This window comes from Taeniopygia guttata, chromosome 15, assembly GCF_048771995.1.
Source record: "Taeniopygia guttata chromosome 15, bTaeGut7.mat, whole genome shotgun sequence".
NCBI lineage: Eukaryota > Metazoa > Chordata > Aves > Passeriformes > Estrildidae > Taeniopygia > Taeniopygia guttata.
Genome location: NC_133040.1, coordinates 1167246 through 1185978, shown reverse-complemented (window position 1 = coordinate 1185978; position 18733 = coordinate 1167246). Strand labels below are relative to the sequence as shown.

The 18733-nt window shown below is 54.3% G+C and overlaps 1 protein-coding gene across 9 annotated transcripts in view; it reads left to right on the top strand.

Moving 5' to 3' along the window:
• OSBP2 (oxysterol binding protein 2) overlaps window positions 1–17447 on the top strand; it is a 99115-nt gene extending 81668 nt beyond the window's left edge. For 6 of the 9 annotated variants that reach the window (XM_030286105.4, XM_030286104.4, XM_072935959.1 and 3 more), the window contains 10 exons: window positions 667–787; window positions 2277–2343; window positions 4258–4425; window positions 7536–7781; window positions 10077–10197; window positions 11192–11295; window positions 11566–11661; window positions 12004–12188; window positions 13998–14218; window positions 14577–17447. In XM_030286105.4, coding sequence (XP_030141965.4) covers window positions 667–787; window positions 2277–2343; window positions 4258–4425; window positions 7536–7781; window positions 10077–10197; window positions 11192–11295; window positions 11566–11661; window positions 12004–12188; window positions 13998–14218; window positions 14577–14719 — 1472 coding nt within the window. In that variant the 3' untranslated portion in view covers window positions 14720–17447. The remainder of the gene's footprint in view (window positions 1–666; window positions 788–2276; window positions 2344–4257; window positions 4426–7535; window positions 7782–10076; window positions 10198–11191; window positions 11296–11565; window positions 11662–12003; window positions 12189–13997; window positions 14219–14576) is intronic. The other 3 variants (XM_041719271.2, XM_030286106.4, XM_030286109.4) reach the window with 1 other exon arrangement.
• Window positions 17448–18733: the final 1286 nt, after the last annotated feature.

Here is an 18733-nt window from a genome sequence, read left to right as displayed (position 1 = left end):
GGGGTGTTCTTGGCAGGCCAGACCAGCCAAACAATTCTGAGGTGCAGCTGGGGAGGAGAGCGGGGGGAAATCGCTGCAGGGACAGGCACAAACCCACCTGAGGTGGTGACCCTGCTCCTCTGGAGAGTGGGAGTGGGGCAGGGATTGGGATAGTCCGGGATGGGGCGGGAGCAGGGAGGCTGCAGCGGGACTCCACAGGCGCTGCAGCCATGGATCCCTCCCAGGAGGGGAGGGATGGGAGGGATCCATCCCATCCTCCCATGGATCCCTCCCAGGAGCAATGTTTGGGGATGCGGGGCTGGAAACCTCTCCAGCATCACCTGAAACACGGGACGATTTTTCCCTGCTTTAATCCAAACCGGATTTCCCGGTGGACGGGGCGGTGCTGGAGCTGAGCCACATCAGACAGGGGTTGGGCACGCCCCGTGTCACCCTCAGGCAGCCTGGGGACATTTTTGGGAGTCGCCTTGTGTGCCTGGGCTGGGGAGCAGGGCACATCCTGGTTCTAGGAGCTGGAAATTGGTCCAGCCCCCTCGGGGTGTGGAGCGGGATGCCCAGGGGGGCTCAGGGGCCAGGAGGGGACACAGTGGGGGCTCTGGGGACAGATCCTGCCGAGGGCTCTGGGGGGAACCAGCAGCACGGGATGTCTCAAAGCCTCTGTGCCAGCAGGGAGTGTGCAGTCTGCCAAAGGAGAGGCCAGTGATGAAGATGAGGAGACGGAGTACTTCGATGCCATGGAGGACGCACCAGCTTTTATCACTGTAACTGCAGACCCCAAGCACCACAGGTACCACCCCCTGCCTGCCTGGGGATGCGGGAAGGGCTGGGTAGAGCTGCTTTTCCTGCAGCAGCCCCTCCCACGGGGTCACTCTGTGGGCATGTCCTCCAAAACTTCCCCAGCCTCTGTCCAGAGGTCCATCCTGCCTCCACTGCTCCTGAATTCCTGGAGCAAGGCTGAGGATGGTCCCCAGTTTAGTGAAGCAGGTGAGGAAGGGCAGGAGTCAGCCGGAGCTGTGGGAGAGCTGAGTCCTCTGCCCCTCAGCTGATGGGAGCAGGGACTTGGAGGGAAATCCCTCAGAGTGCTGGGCAGCGGCAGGGAGCACCTTGCCTTGACAGAGCCATGGAATCATGGGGTGGGTAGGGCTGGAAGGGGCCTTAAAGCTCCTCTCATTCCATCCCCTGTCATGGGCACGGGCACCTTCCACTATTCCAGGTTGCTCCAAGCCCTATCCAGCCTGGCCTTGGACACTGCCAGGGATGAGGCAGTTGTAGCTTCTGTGCCAGGGCCTCCCCACCTTCACAGAGAAGAATTTATTCCCAATATCCCATTAAATCCTGCCCTCTGTCTGCTATCACCTGCTCTTGCTGCTCCATGGACATCTGGGTGTGGTCTGACCCATGGTCACATCACTGGGCTTGGTGACAAAAGCAGAACCTCTGTGCCCTCAGGGCTGCAGCTGAGAATCCCTTCCTGAGCATTCTGTCCTTAGAATCTCCTCCTAACACCTGTGCCCAGCCTCTGTCACCCCTTTTCCTTCCTGGCATGTGGGAATCCAGAGCATCCCTCTGGCTGCCCTGGCAGGTCTGGGACCCTGGCAGGGGTCAGGAACCCCCCTGGACAGAGCCCCCAGAGACACTGTCTGTGATCTCTGTCCATGGAAAAGAGTTTTCAATCTTACAGCATGAATTACAAACTCTCAGTGTTTGATATCAGTAATAATTAATGTGGCACAGGTGCAAAAGTAAAATTTTAGGATTCTAGATTAGGGGTCCAAAGGGGACAAGATGGAGGAAATTGGGTGTGTTTTGTCCTTTTTCTCCTTCTTCATGCCCTCCATGTTTCACTGTGGTGTTGGCATTTTTCTGTTGGTTCAGGCTGGGGACACACTGTCCAACGTAGGTGACAGATATTGGCACGTTATTGTAAATCCAGCACAGGTAGTTTGTGGTATTTAATGTTTGTACCATCCCACTGAGGGCAGAGCCCCACACGCTGCCCTGCAGGACAGAGCTGCGGCAGGGCAGCAGAACATGTTAGAGATAAACAGAATAAACAACCTTGAAACAGCACAGACGAATTATGGCTTCTGCTTTGGCAGTGGGGCTGACAGACAGAGACTTTCTACAATCTCAGAATCATCAATAGCACAGATTCCTTCCCGGCAGTGCCCTGGGGTGGCGCAGGGCGATGCTGTGGGTGGTGCTGCACCAGCCCTGGCTGTCCCCTCCCTGCTCTGCCCTCTCCCGAGCTCCCCAGCCGCTCTTCCTTCCCACAGGCGTTCGGGCAGCAACCTGAGCGGGGCCAGCGAGGGCCACCCCGAGGACTGGAACCTGGAGGACAGCGTGAGTTGTGTGGGCTGGGTGCGAGGGGTGCTCCTGGTGGGGTGAAACCAGGGCAAGGAGATGGCTGTGAAGGGATCCTGAAACGTAAACTTAGAGGAATTTAGAGATTTTAGAGGGGCTAAGATTTTAGTTAGAGATAAACCTTACTAGAGTTAATTAAAATAATAATAATAAATGAGTAGGTCTTGATGAAGTTAGGAGTTAGTAGTTAACTAATAATTAATTGCTTGTCAGCACAATGTTTGGTTAGCTGGGTTTATAATGAAGAATACACAAACTGACAAATAGCTTTTAGGAACATAAGACAATTGTGGGCCTCCTCTGTTCTGAAACCAATTGAAGACAAGGAATGGGAGTTCTACCAAGAGTTCATTTGTCATATTGGCATTGAAAAGGTAGAAAGATCAGAATGAGGAAGACTTCATTTACTTCCTCATTTTGGGACCCCTCCCCATGAAAGGGACACCGACCCATTTCAAGGGACAAACCACACATGCTGAATGGCTTTTGAAATTATTAGCATATGAAGCGAGGAATGGGATGTACCAAAATTATGAAATATATTTGCATTTTGGGTATTCAATACTTGTATGGATAAAAGGGCTCTGTAATCACCTGGAAGCTGCGGCGTGGATTTGGGAGCGATCCCACATGCAATAAACACACACTTTCTAACTTTAAACTGTTAGAGAGTTTTTGTCCCTCACAGTTGGGTATCGGTACTAGATCCATATCCATATTTTTTTAAATAAATCAATCCTCCATCTGGCTCCAGATGCTCCATGGTGGTTCCTCTGTGAGTGACAGAGGTCAGCAGGCATCAGCATCCTAAACATCCTCCTGAGGGGAGCAGGAAGGTGTTGGGGTGTCGAAGACAACTTTAGGTTGTGGGGTGGCTTTGTGTGGGGGAAAAACTTTTCTTTTAACTTATGCTTTTAAAGAAAGGCTTAGCAATTTTTTGTTGTTTGGTCTTATGGTTGTTTATTGTAAGTTATCTAAAAGAAAGTTTTTTTGGGCTGCTGTGGTTCATTTAGTAGTTTCAGGTAAAGGCACACACACACTTTTGATATATTTTTTGTTTGTTGTTTTCTTTTTTTATTTTCCCTGCTCTTGGCTGTTGTTATTTTATATATATATGTATATATAATAAATATATATTTATATATAATATATATGTATATATAATAAATATACTATATATAAAAATAGATATAACATATATTTTATATACTTTATATTTTATATATATATAATGTGCTATATGTTTATAATTTTTTTTCAACATTTGCTACTTATATTAAATGTTGCTTTTTTATTTTAAATTAATTTGTGAATGTTAATATTACTAAAAATGTGGAGGTAAGGAAGAAGAAAGAGGAAGGATAGGACTGGCTAAAATTTCTTTATCTTAAAACTTTTGACTCTATGTATAAAATTACAACCACCCTGTTTAAGTATTAAAACCCCCCTGTATAGTACTAAAAAATTCTTTCCTCTACTTTGTAACTACTTTTATTATAATATTTAAATTTTTGTGTCTTTTTGTTTTTCTTGTAAGGTTGGTAAATTATTCTATGGTTCAAACTTAAAATTACAGTTGTTTTTAGCTGCTTGTTAGGGTCTTAAATGCTTCTGATTGGGGCCTGGAACTTGTAAAAATGTCTGAGGGACATTGGGAGTTCCCACACATGGTGGTTGCTCTGTGAGTCACAGAGGTCAGCAGGCATCAGCATCCTGAACATCCTCCTGAGGGGAGCAGGGGGGTGTTGGGGGACAGTTGTGCCTGGATTTCCCTGGAGAGCAGGCTCCCAGCAGTGCTCCTCAGGCCTCTCCTGAGCTGGGCTCGCTGTTCCTGGGATTCTGGGTCTGCTTTGGGTCCAGCTTAAACCTGAGTTCCTTCTGCTGCTTCCACAGGTCTTTGAGAGCTCAAATCAAAGCAGCTACAATGAGTCCACGGGCAAAGATCTCCTGCCAAGGAAGAGGAGAAGGACTCGCATTCCTGACAAACCCAACTACAGCCTTAACCTCTGGAGCATCATGAAGAACTGCATCGGCAAAGAGCTCTCCAAGATCCCCATGCCCGTGAGTCCGAGTGTCCCTGGCACCAGGGCTGGCACAGGGGGTGAATTTGGGCAGCCCTGGCTGTGCAGAGGGTTTGGATTACAGCTTTGGGTGGTCTTGCCAGTGCTGTGGTGGCACAGCAGCCCCAAGCAGGGACAGGAGATTGTCACCAGGGACTGGATTTTGTGCTGGCAACTGCTGCATGCTTACCATGGAATTGTGGAATGGTTTGGGTGGGAAGGGAACTTAAAGCTCATCCAGTGCCAACACCATGGACAGGAGGACAGCTTCTGCTATCCCAGGCTGCTCCAATCCCTGTCCAACCTGGCCTTGAACATTTCCAGGGATCCAGGGGCAGCCACAGCTGCTCTGGGCACCCTGTGCCAGGGCTGCCCACCCTGCCAGGGAACAATTCCTGCCCAACATCCCATCCATCCCTGCCCTCTGGCAGTGGGAAGCCATTCCCTGTGTCCTGTCCCTCCATCCCTTGTCCCCAGTCCCTCTCCAGCTCTCCTGGAGCCCCTTCAGGCCCTGCAAGGGGCTCTGAGGTGTCCCTGGAGCTTCTCCTCTCCAGGTGAGCACCCCCAGCTCTCCAGCCTGGCTCCAGCCCTCAGAGCATCTCTGTGGCCTCCTCTGGACTTGCTCCAGCACATCTGTGTTCCTGGGCAAGCTGGAGCAGAGGGACATTGCCAGAGTGTCCTGTGCATATCCAGCTCTTGCAGAGGCATGGAGGGAAGCAGGACACTGTGAATCCCTGGGGATTCATGTAGAAGGGACCCTGTTGCTGGTGATGTTTCCCCCAGGGTGATCCAGGACAGGACACTCAGGGCTCAGCCCCACCTGCACCAGCCCCACCTGCACCAGTTCCACCCCAGGGGCTCAGAGAGCCTCTTTTTCCTTACAGAGAGCGTCTTTTTGGTGAAGGAGGTGCTGGGGGCAGGTTTTGGGTGCTGCAGGTTCAGTCCTGGGGGCAAAGGCTGCCTGTGATGGCCAGAAAGGGTTTGCTGGGGGCTCTGTGTGGGGCAGCCCCCACATGGGCTGCACAGAGCCACATTCATGGTCCACCTCTGTTGGGTAAAGAGCAGGGAGTACATTCCAGAGGCTGGGATGCTGAATTTTTGTGTTCTGTCTCTTCAGACAGAGCTTGAGTGAGAGCTTGGAGCCCTGGCTGAGAGTGATGAGCTGTCACTTCCCTGTGCTATTTCCAGCTGGGATGGACAGCCCAGCACCATCCAGTTCTGCAGCAGCAGCAGAGCTGGGTGTGACGGGCACAGGAATAAGATCAGGATGTGAAATCCCAGGAGCTGCTGGTGCCTGGAGAGAGAAATCAAATCATCCTGGGAGCTGCTCGAGTCCAAACCTGAGGGCAGTGTGGAAGAGAGGAGGTTTAGATGAAATACAAGAAAAAATTGTTCTCCATGAGGGTCTGAGGCCCTGGCACAGGGTGCCCAGAGCAGCTGTGGCTGCCCCTGGATCCCTGGAAGTGTCCCAGGCCCGGCTGGATGGGGCTTGGAGCAGCCTGGGATAGTGGAAGGTGTCCCTGCCCATGGCTGGGGTGGCACTGGATGGGCTTGAAGGTCCCTTCCAGCCCAAAATATCCTGGGATTCTGTGAAATCTTGAACAATCCCACAGTCACTATGAAATGAGAAGAAAGATCCTGCCAGAGATGCACCAGGATTCACCCCACAAGCTCAGCTGCATGTGGACATTCTCTGGGAAGATTCCTGTTGAATTAAAACGGTTTTTGAGGCTCTCTGAGGTCTTCTGAGATCCATCCCCTTCCTGGGGATGTGATGGACTGACAAACCTCTTATGCAAATAGCTGTTTGATTCTCCCTCTGAATGAACAAACCTGCAGCACTGAAAAGGAGGAAAACAGTTGCAGGAATTTGGAATTTGGGTGGATTCATCCTCTTCCCCCATGAAAGGGTTTTGCTCTCTGTTGCCTGAGCGGTGCTGAGGATGCAGCTGCTGGCTTTGTTCTCTGCATCCCTCCTAAGAATTATCCCAAGTGATTTGCTCTTTATGTGGATTTAATGCTGCTCTTTCTCCCCAGCTCCCTCTTTCTCTGATGCTGTTAAGATCCCTGCCACTTGCAGGCTAAATCCCTGAGTGGAAAATCTAAAAAAAGCTAAATCCTGGAATCTGGAGTTTGTTTTTTCTACTATGAAATATTTAACTTGGCGTACATAAAGTGGTTCTTCAGCCATCTGCTCCTCTTAAAATATATTTCTTTGTTTTGAACTGAAGCTAAGAAGGCAGAAGACCTTTTGTGGCTCTGTCTTGCTTTCAATTATTTTTTAATTTCAGTATTTTCAGATTGAAAAATAGGGGTGGAGTCCCAGGAGCAGGGATACCCCAAAATGGGGCTTTTCCAGGTCTTCTGGGCAGCTGGGTCACCTGGCACACAGGGATGGGGTGATGAGGGCAGGCTGGGGAGCAGCACACCCCTGTCCTGTGGCTGGGAGGGGGCTGATCTCATTGTTGAGGCTCATTTTGGGCTCAGGATGGTAGTAAAAGGGTTTTAAAATCATGGGGATTTAGGGTTAACAGGAAAATAAGCTTAGTAGGCCCTGGAAAAGATAAATACCTTAAGCACATTAAGAACTTGTACTTGCTAGAACTGCACCTGTGTAGCTAGTACATGATAAATGATAGAATTGTTAGATGTGATGATTGTTTAGTAATTAAATATAAATACTGTTTAATCACAAGAATAATCATGAGAAACTGTGGTCAGGGACCTAAGAAAGATCACGAGAAACTCATGTCAGTGTATACAATAGAACAATATAAGTGTAATAATTAATATGTAAGTTATATAACGATAGAATATAAAATACGTTCAGCTCAAAAGCCATGTCGGAGTCAGATTTGGGTTTGTACCCCGACTCCCAGAGCACTGCAGATAATCATATCCCGTGATTGTGTGTGTTCCTGAACGCTGACAAGGGTGATAACCTGGGCTGATCCCTGGTGATCCCACAGGGCTGTTGGCTCCCCCACACCCCTGACCTCGGTGCTGCCTGGCAGGGAGCAGGGAGCAGAGCACATATTCCTTTTCTTTTGGGCTTGGTGGTGCCTCCTGGGGTCTCTCCTGCTTTCTGAACCCCGCCGTGTTCCCCTGCAGGTAAACTTCAACGAGCCCCTGTCCATGCTGCAGCGGCTCACGGAGGACCTGGAGTACCACGAGCTGCTGGACAAGGCAGTGAAGTGTGAGAGCTCCACGGAGCAGATGTGCTTTGTGGCCGCCTTCTCCGTGTCCTCCTACTCCACCACTGTCCACCGCACCGCAAAGCCATTCAACCCCCTCCTGGGGGAGACCTTCGAGCTGGACCGCCTGGAGGAGCTGGGCTTCCGATCCCTCTGCGAGCAGGTGAGGGCTGGGGCTGCCTCCTGCTGGGGCGCAGCCAGCAGCACCTCCCTCAGCCTTCTGCGGGCTCCTCTCCCAGAAACGGCACGGGACAAGGTGCTTGGGGGAGTCCCCACTCCTGGGGGTGTCCAAGGAGGGACTGGATGTGGCACTCAGTGCTCTGGGCTGGGTGACAAGGTAGGGATGGGTGACAGGTTTGGCTGGATTGGCTTGGCCCTTTGTCCCCAGGTTTGGAGCAGTTGCTGCAGTGGTGCCAGGCTCTGCCACCAGCTCCTTGCAGGACACCCAGGGGTGAACAAAGCCTTCCCTGGCAGTGGGTGCTCAAACTTGTCAGACACCTGTGGAGCTTGAGGCAGGATGGCACCTCCTGTCAAATCCCATCCCATCCCATCCCATCCCATCCCATCCCATCCCATCCCATCCCATCCCATCCCATCCCATCCCATCCCATCCCATCCCATCCCATCCCATCCCATCCCATCCCATCCCATCCCATCCCATCCCATCCCATCCCATCCCACCCATCCCATCCCATCCCATCCCATCCCATCCCATCCCATCCCATCCCATCCCATCCCATCCCATCCCATCCCATCCCATCCCATCCCATCCCATCCCATCCCATCCCATCCGGCCGTGCTGAACAGGCTCTGTGGTATCTCCTGGCAGTGTGACCCAAGGAAGGTCCTGCAGTAGATAATCCCCAGAATTCCTGGCTCTGCTGTCCCTCCACACCCCAGCGCTGTGGGCCCAGTGTCGCCCAGCTCTGCCTGTCCCCAGATGGTCCATCCCAGCCTGGAGCCATCCCAGTGCCCGTGGCTGCAGTGAGGTGGGACACTGCCAGCCACAACCTGAGCCCTGGCCTGCCTGCCAGGGTCAGAGGTGGCTTCAAGCCTCAGCCACACCAGCAGTGTGTCACAGGGCTGTCACAGAGCTCAGGTTGTCCCACCTCAGCAGTGTCACACCTTCACCTCCCCCTGCCTGGCAGCAGTTCCTGGCCTGTCACCTGGTTTAGCCTGGAGGTGGATGATTCCTGGCCCGGATCCATCCCTTAGCCAGCTGCCACCCTCACTTTTCTGGGGTACAGTCGGAAGTCCTGGGTGGATTTCTTAGCCTCATCCCAGCTGTGGTGCCAAGCCCAGGTGTCCCCCTGGGTACCTCTGACCACATCTCTCCCAGTCCTGCCTGTCCAGTCCTGCTGGACACCCCTGACTGCATCATTCCCAAACTTTGTCATCCCTGTTCTCATTCTTTCACCCCCTTTTTCACCACACTTCTTCCTCCATCCCTGTTCCCTCCCAAATAAATAACCTGCCTGAAATTGCTTTCTCCAGTTGGTCCCAGTTTTCCTCTATTTGCACCCAGATTTGATATTCCTGACCAATTCCAGCCTTCATTCCCACTGCTCTGAATTTTCCTTGGTGCTGCCTGTGCTGCCCCAGCCCACCACCATGCCCAGCCAAGCAGTGATAATCCAGTGCCTGAAATCCAGTTATGCAAATAGGATTTCCTGTTGCTGGTGCCTGGGATTTACTGGGGAGGCCCTGGCCCTGCCCGTGTGTGTAATCCCGAGCTCGGGGCGCTCAGCTGTAATTACAGCAGGGAAATCATCCCGGAGCTCCGGGCATCCATGGGTGCCCGTGCCAGGCTGTGCCACCAGCTGACAGCCTGCTCAGGACAGGTCCCTCCCTCTGCCTGGGATATTCCTGCTCCTACCTTGGTTTTGGGCAGCTTTTTTTCCAGGGCAGGGCGATGTGAGCACCATCCTCTGACAATTCGCTGTCAGGATTTGGGGTGCTGTGTCCCCTTTCCAGCACGGTGTGTGTGTGAGGGAAAAGCCAAAGCTTTGCTGTGTGTTCTGGACAACTTGTGGCCCTGTGTCCTCTGGGATTTCCCAGGTGCTGTTCCACTGGGATTACTGGGGTGCCAGCACATCCATGTTCCTCAGCCAGGATCCCAGGAAAGCGGGGCCAAGTCCTGGGGTCAGGGAAGAGCAGCATCTCACAGCGATGGTTGTTCAAGTGGAGATCTCATGGATCATGCTTTGAAATGAGCCTGAGCAAATCCTGGCAGGATCCTGGTGTGTCTCCCTTTGCTGCCAGGGCACCTCATGGGGGTCCCCCTGACGCCCAGGAGGAGATTGTGGTGTCCAGGAGCATCCTTAGTGCCAAAGCTGCTGTGGTGCCCAGGGCCTGGAGCATCCCTCGTGCTGAGCTGCTGTGGGGCTGTCCCCTCCCCGAGCACTCAGCCTGCCTCTCTGGTGGCCGTGTCCTCACGGGCTGTGTGTCCTGTCCCCAGGTGAGCCACCACCCCCCGGCAGCCGCCCACCACGTGTACTCCAGGCGAGGGTGGACGTTGTGGCAGGAGATCACCATCGCCAGCAAGTTCAGGGGCAAATACCTCTCCATCATGCCACTGGGTAGGTGATGGATTCTGGAATTCCTCGGGATTGACTGGCCTTGCACTGCTCACGCAAAACCCAGCAGTGAAAGAAGCTGCTTCCTTAGCCTTTGGCAATTCCTTAGGCTCACCTGGGGCTCAGAGAACCCCCTGGGCTCACCTGGGGCTCTGGGAACCCCCTGGGCTCACCTGGGGCTCTGGGAACCCCCTGGGCTCACCTGGGGCTGTGGGAACCCCCTGGGCTCACCTGGGGCTCAGAGGATCCCCTGGGCTCACCTGGGGCTCAGAGAATCCCCTGGGCTCACCTGGGGCTCAGGGAATCCCCTGGGCTCACCTGGGGCTCTGGGAACCCCCTGGGCTCACCTGGGGCTCAGGGAATCCCCTGGGCTCACCTGGGGCTCTGGGAACCCCCTGGGGCTCTGGGAACCCCCTGGGCTCACCTGGGGCTCAGAGAATCCCCTGGGCTCACCTGGGGCTCAGTGAGTTCCACCCCAGGCAATGAAGGAGTCCAGGTTTGTGCTCCTGATCCAACTATCCAACAATAACATGTCTGCCCTGGAAGTGGAAATGGTGCCAGCTGCAAAGGTGCCTTTGCTTTGGAAATGCCCTGCTTGCCCTGGAATTGATTTCTCCTTCCATGATATTTAAAATTAACTTGCTGCCTGTTTTAACCCTCTCCCTGCCAGTCAAGTGCAATAAGCTGTCTCCTTCCAGCCTTTTATTTTCCTTTTGTCTGTCCCTGGGCTGGGCAGCATTCCCAGAGTGGTGCCAGTGCCTGAATCAAGCAGGCAGCACATTTCTGACCTGCTTTTGGAGTGAGTACTTCTGGCAGAGAGCAGAGGGCCTGGCAGGACTTTTCCCTCCCCTCCTGGAGCAGACTAAGGGCGGGGTGAATCCAGAGCCAGGCCTGGCTGTGGGGGATACAGGGAGAGAGGTGGCCCTGAGGATGGGCACAGTGCTGGGTTGGTGGTGAGCTCTGGGGAACATTCCTCAGATCATTCCTGTCTCCACAGGCGCCATCCACCTGGAGTTCCACTCCAGTGGGAATCACTATGTCTGGAGGAAAGTCACCTCCACGGTGCACAACATCATCGTGGGCAAGCTCTGGATCGACCAGGTGGGTGAGGGCACAGCTCTGCCTGGCTCTGGGGGGCTGGGGGAGCATTGCCCTCCTGGGGCAGCTGCTCCTGCCACGATGGGAAGCTGTGCTGGGGTGGGAAAGGCTTCCTGGAGCCTTCCCTGGCTCTCCCCGAGGCCAGCAGGTGCTGGGGGTGGCTGGTGTGGGGGGCAGCCACTGGTGCTGCTGTGCCCAGTGGGGATTGGTACCTGCACTACAACTAACACCTCCTCTGTCTCTCCCTGCTGTGGTTCTGTGTCTTTTATCCAGTCTGGTGAAATAGAGATTGTTAACCATAAGTCCAAAGATAAATGCCAGCTGAAATTTACCCCCTACAGCTACTTCTCCAGGGATGTCCCCCGCAAGGTGAGTATCCAGCAGGGACTCTGCTCCTTCAGGGGTCACACCTGGCTCTTCCAAGCTCCCAGTACCACTGGGATGAGCCCCAGCGTGGGGCTGAGGGGCTGGCCAGGCACCTCTAAGGTGGGTCACCAGGGAGGGCTGGGTGGCACCTCCATGTCCCGTGGTTTGGCTCTGATGTGCTGGAGCTGCAGCACCGAGACCTGGGAGGGCTTTGGTGGGTTGGGCACCCACCTGCAAGGTCAGAGATGTCCCAGGAGACACAGCACCACGTCCAGCTGGGCACCTGGAGGCTGTGGTGTCCCTCTGGGCATTCCCACACGCCACCAGAGCCGTGTCCCCTGCCAGGTGACGGGGGTGGTGAGCGACGCCGACGGCAAAGCCCACTACGTCATGTCGGGCACGTGGGATGAGAAGATGGAGTGCTCCAAGATCCTCCACAGCAGCCACGGCAGCACCAGCACCGAGGGCAAGCAGAAAACTGTCTACCAGACCCTGTCCCCAAAGGTCCTGTGGAGGAAGTACCCGCTCCCGTGAGTGCCCTGGGGCGGGATGGCACAGCGGGATCGGGGTGGGGATGGCATTTCCCAGAGCCCTGTGGAGTGGGAGGCTCCTGTGCCCAGGCCTGAGCACGTGGGGGACTTGTGGGGCTGGGTGGGTTCCTGGAAGGGAACTTGTGGGTGGGTTTGTGGGGGCTGGTTGGGTTTTTGGGGCAGGGAGGGCTGTTGGCCACTTTGCCTTGCTGGTCATTGTGTCCTTGGCCATCGTGTCCCCCCAGTCACTCTGTCCCCCTGGAGGCCAGTCCTCCCTTGGCCCTGGTGACCACGGCAGGGCTGGGCTCAAATCAGCCCCTGAGCCCTGGGGGCACCAGCAGACAGTCCCTGCTTTGGGGATTTTCTGTTGGGATGGGGACTCCACCACTGCCCGGGGCAGCCTGTTCCAATGCCTGACCACCCTTTTCAGGAAGGGATTTCCCTTCATATCCGGTCTAAAACCGCTGTGGTGCAGCATGAGGCCATTTCCTCTCATCCCATCTCTTCTTCCCTGGGAGCAGAGCCTGACCCACCCTGGCTGCCCCCTCCTGTCAGGGAGTTGTGCAGAGCCAGAGCCATCACACACCTGTCAGCAGCTCAGCCCCTTTTCCAGCCACACACATCCCATGGGAAACATTCCATGCTGCCCAAATTCCTAAAGAGCCAAGCTGCATTTATGCACAGGGAGGTTTTATTGAGGAACCAAGGCTTTTAGGAGAAGAATTTGTTGGGAAAACCACCCTTGTGGCTGTAGGCAGACTGGGATCACTGTCTGCAGCTTAGAAGTTCCCCCCGAGCCTCCTTTTCTCCAGGCTGAGCCCCTTCCCAGCTCCCTCAGCCTCTCCTGGGGCTCCAGCCCCTTCCCAGCTCCGCTCCCTGCCCTGGACACGCTCCAGCCCCTCCAGGTCTGTCGGAACTCAAAATGTTCCTCAGACATTTTTGGATGTTCCGGGCCCAGGTCAGAAGCATTTGAGACCCTGGCAGGCAGCTGGAAACAGCTGTGATTTTGGGTTTGAACCATGGAATGATTTACCAACCTTGCAGGAAGAACAAGAAGTCACAAAAGTTTAGATATTAGAGTAGAAGTAGTCACAAAGTAGAGGGAAGAATTTTTGAGTGCTGTACAGGGGGGTTTTGGTTTGTACATGGGGGTCAGAGGTTTAAGATGGAGGGATTTGGGCCTGCCCTGTCCTCCCTCTTTCTTCTTCCTTACCTCCATGTTCTTGGTGATGTTGGCACTCACAGATTGGTTTAGAGTAGAAAAGCACCATTTAATATAGGTAATAGGCATTGGGGAAAAACTGTAACATGTAACACGTAATGTACCATATAAAAGATAGAAAAGCACCATTTAATATAGGTAATAGGCATTGGGGAAAAACTGTACCCATGTAACACGTAATGTACCATATAAAAGACAGCAGCAGCCCTGGGTGGGGAGAGAAGAAGCAGTCGGGAGTCAGAGAGGATGTCAGGGTGTGTGTGTGCCTCTGCCTGAGCTGTGAGCAAACCACAGCAGCCCAAGGAGAAAATCTTTTAGATAACTTGCAATAAACTGCCTTGAGACCGAACAACAGAGACTGCTGAGCTTTATTTTGAAAGCACAGGTTGGAGGAGAGATTTTTCCACCACACAGAGCCACCCCTGACCCAGGGTGAGCTCCGGCACTGGTCTCTGCTGTCAGGAGGGTCCCGGTGCTGCCCCAGCTCTGGAGGTGCCCCGGCAGTGCAGCTCATGGATCAGTGGGTGCTGGGGGCTGTGCCTGAGCTGTCCCCCAGCCCCCACCCTGAGCAGGCTCTCTGCATCCAGGGAGAACGCCGAGAACATGTATTTCTTCTCGGAGCTGGCGCTGACGCTGAACGAGCCCGAGGAGCGCGTGGCGCCCACGGACAGCCGGCTGCGCCCCGACCAGCGGCTGATGGAGAGCGGCCGCTGGGACGAGGCCAACGTGGAGAAGCAGAGGCTGGAGGAGAAGCAGAGAGCCGTGCGCCGCCGCAGGGAGGCCGAGGCCGTGGAGGCCCTGGAGGAAGGTGAGGAGGCGCCTGGGGCTGCTTCAGGATGCAGGGGTTGCGTTGCCCGTGCTGCCCGTGGTTGTGGAGGACACACCCTGCGAGGGGAGGGTGGCTCTGGGGGACCCTTGTGGGGGCTGGTTGGGTTCTGGAAGCTGCTTTGCCTTGCTGGTCATCATGTCCCTGGCCGTCGTGTCCCACCAGTCACTCTGTCCCCCTGGAGACCAGTCCTCCCTTGGCCCTTGTGCCCACGGCAGGGCTGGGCTCAAATCAGCCCCTGAGCCTGGGGGCACCAGCAGACGGTCCCTGCTCTTCTGGGAGCTGTGGGGTTGGGGGTGCAGGCGCAGAAGCCCCCCTGACCCCCGTTCTGCCCGGCCAGGGAAGGACTACGAGGGGTACATCCCGCTGTGGTTCGAGCGCAAGGTGGACGCCGTCACCGGGGAGCTGATCTGCGTCTACAAGGGCGGCTACTGGGAGGCCAAGGACAAGCAGGACTGGAGCGTGTGCCCCGACATCTTCTGAGCCCCCCAGAGCTCCGGGGCCACCCCTGGGACAGCGGCACAGCCCGAGGGACAGCGAGGACACGCCGGCAGCGTCCCGCCGGGCCGACAGAGTCAATACCTGCGGAGATCCAAACAGGGATTCCAAACCTATTTTTTTATGCACTAATAAATAGCATCTTTTTTTTTTTTTTTTTTTTTCAAAAAAAGATGGCTTTTCCAGCGACTGCTTAGCAGTGAGGACATGTGGAGCTGGGTTGGGTTTAGGATTTCATTGCTGTCAGGAGTTGCTGCCTACATCCTCCAGCGCCTTGGCTCCGGTGGCTGAGACGTCGACTTCCAAAGATGCCCGGGGTGTGGGAATGCCGTGCTTGTGTGAGCTCTTCTCTTTGCCATGTTTTTTTCTTCTTTTGGGACCCCATTTCTCTGTGGACTTTATGGAATTATTTTTTTAAAAAACAAATCCTGCTCCTGGTTCAGGTTTCATTCAAAGACGGTCACAAACAACTCTGCTTGGAAAACTGTCCCCAGGAGCTGTGGCACTTGATCCCAGAGGCTCTTGGTGGTTCCACAGTGCCCAGTCATCCCAGTAACACCAAGGAGGATATTTCAGCTGGTGACTTTGTGGTTTTTGACCTGGTTTTTGTTTTTCCCAAGAGCGTCGGAGGTGCTTCCCCACAGTCTGATGTGTTCAGGCAAAGCTCGAGCCTGTCTTTATTGTGTGGGAGTGGATTGAGTGAGGTTTGCTTTGGTTTTCCTGCAACCACATCGGAAGGGGGAAATGGCCTCAGCGAGGCTGGGAATGCCAGGCCGATGAGTGAAGAGTTTCTGTCCCAGTGATGCTCCTGGCTCCGTGCCCCTGCTCTGTCTCCCTGCACATGGGGGCTGGAGCTCAATTCCAGCTTCTCCATCGGTGTCTCCCTGCTGAGCTGTGCCTGAGGCTGGGTGGGAGAGGAGGGAAGAGGTGCCATGGGGAGAGGAGATGCTGTGATGCTGCTGGGAAGGAGCCTTGGTCCTGCATCTCCCACCCCGTTCAGCCACACAGGCTGGGGCTGGAGGGTCCCTGCATCCCAGCAGCTGCTCCCAGCTCCTGTTCCTCCCCTCCCTCATCCTGGGCTCTCCCTGCAGCAGCTCCAGTTTGTCAGGGCAGGGAACCCTTGTCCCCCTCACCCCTCCTGGGTGCCATCACCCTGCCTGGCCCTGGATGCGCTGGGAGGAGCGGAGCGAGCGCTGCTGGTGGCAGGTGAGGACTGGGAGCACCGAGGGGAAGCAGGAGGTGGCAGCATCCCAAAGATGGGATCTTCTGGGCCAGGAAGCAGCAGGAACACCTGGAGACCTGCACTGGCCCTGCTGGATCCCATTTTTGCTGTCTCCTTCTCTGGCTCTCCATCATGTCACACTGACCCTGCCTCCAGGGCATCACACCCACGTGAAATTAATTAGCAATAACGAACCTTGAGGCAATGGTAACTGGAATATCCAGGCTTGCACACGGGACACTTATGCAATCAGGGTCCTCATCCATCAGTCTCCTCCTGATCAGCTTCCAGCACTTCCATCCCTGTGGTCCCCACGGTGTACAGTCCCCACGGCCCTGACGGCGTCACCGTGCTGCGGGGCAGCCCCCACTGCTCTCAGTGCACCCTTTAATCTTATTTATTTGCTTCTAATTTATACATATATATATAAATATATATATAAAATTATTTTGCTTAAATTTCTATGGTACACAAAAGATGAAAAATGATGACGACGGAAGTGTCTGTCTGAGTTTTTACAGCACGAGTACGATTCCCCTCGGCTCGTCCCTGAGCTTGTGGTGATGGAATGATTCCCATGGCAGGGAAGCAATGGTTTGCTCCAAAGCTGGATCCTGTAGCATGGAAAAGGTGTTCCAGAGACATTCCCGTCTGGAAAGGACAGGTTGGGGTTGGAGGAGCGGCACTAGGGATTCCTGGGAGTGGGATGCTCCAAAGTGCTTCCCAGTGCCCCGAGAGCTGCAGCAGCTGCTCCGGAATGTTCAGTTTTTCCTGGAGCTTTGCCCTGGCTCGGGAAAGCTGATCTGAAATGCTGAGCCTGGGATTCGGCCTGTGAGAGCTGCCCGTGCGTCCTGCCGGGAGAGGGAGGGTGTCCCCGCTGATCCCCGGTGCCCCGGAGTGTCCCGGGGGGTTTGTCCCCCTCTCAGGGGGTTTGTCCCTGCAGGAGGGCTGGAATGGAGCTTTCAGAATGCCTTATTTGCCTTTTTGCTGTGTCAATGCAAGTGTCAGCCGGGAGCTGGGAGCAGGAGAAGCTCCAGCAGAGGCTGTTCCCAGGCTGGACCGGGCTGTTCCCGGGTGGAGCAGAGCAGGGACCGGGATCTGCTCCCCACCTGCTGCCACCGAGGGTCCTGCTGGGCTCTGGGGCCCCGAGGGGTCCCCTCTGCTGTGCCCCCATCGCCTCCTCCATCCGGGAACCCCCTTCACAGACCCTGCACAGCTCCACGGAGCCTGGGGGAGCACGAGGAGCACCCCAACCCAGAAATCCCCCGGATTTTAGGCTAATGGAAAAAATTGCTCCATCTTCCAGAAATCATCTTATCAGCAGCACTTAACCAGAGCACCATCTCCTGGTCCTTCTGTTCCTCCTCGAGGATTTTAATGTCATTCCACTGTAAATGCTGTTGAATGTACTTTCTTTTTGAACAATAATATATTGTGAGTGATCCCTCTTCTCCTACACGGAAATAAAACTTGGATTCGGGAGTTTTAAAAGCCGTGGTGCTGAGATGGTCACTGGCTCCCCAGGGCTGCAGGGCCTGGAGGAGCTCTGGGTGTGGGAGGGGACACGGACACGGGTGGGGGACAGGGAAGGTGGCACAGGAAGGAGAAGATCCAGGGAATGTTGCTCAAAGGAGGAGGTTGCCCAAAGGACAGGGAGGTGATGGTCCAGGTGGGGAGAAGGATCTGGGGGAGAAGTTGCCAAGGGGAGGAGATGGTGCAGGGAGGGTGGTTTGAGGGGCAGGGGGGAGGTTGTCTGTGAAAAACGCCAATCACTTGGTTTTTAAAATTTTAAAAGTTTAATAACAATAAAATGGTTATAAAAATAATAATACAATTAGAGTAATAAAGTTTAGAGTTAGGACAATTACAATAAAAAGGCAAAGAATTATGGACGTCCGGATGCTCTCGGGCACTAAGTCACGAAAAGCATGCCTTGTGAACAAAGGAATCACCCTTAAACCAATACACTTGTTGCATATTCATACACCTTCATGGTTATGCATACATTCTATTCTAAACAAGAAACTCTGTCTGTTGTACATCAGCTGTTTCCTTTAATCCCCTGGTGTCTTCGAGTCTGAGCGAGGCCTGAAGAAATTAGTTTATTCTGATAAGAAGCCATAAATTCTTTCCTTTGGAATATTTAGTTGTTCTTCAAAGCGAGTATCTCATCCCTAAAAAAAAAATTCCCCCACATACACAGTCTCTATTTCAACATTATGTTGGAACCTAAAACTACACTTAACACACTACATAAGAGAATTAATACAGCATAACTTTCTAACATGACACATATAATATTCATTGTAACATTTGCAAAAAGCCAATCATAAATATGCATTTTTCACCTTGTCTAAGGCAGGAGGAGCAGGGAAGCAGGAGAATGGTGGAAGGAGATTATCTGGGAGCAGCAGCTTGAAGGAGCAGGAGAAGCGGGGCAGGATTTGCCCGGGAGGGATCATGGGGTGGAGATGCCCGGGGGAGCCTGGCCAGGGGGAAAGGTGCTGGCCCGGAGGAGGAGGAGGAACAGCAAAGGGGCTCGGGGGAAGGTGCCCAGGCACGGAGGTTCCCTGGGGATGGATGGTGGGCAGGAGCTGCCCCGGGGCTGCGGGAGGAGGGTCCGGGCAGGCTGAGACCGGTCCCTGCGGATGTTGCCGGGAGACAGGGACACACAGCCCTGCCCGTGCCGCTCCTGCTCCTCTCTGCCGGCCCAGGTGAGTCGGGGCTGCGGCGGGGGGACCCCGGCACTGGGGGGACCCCGGCACTGGGGGGACCCC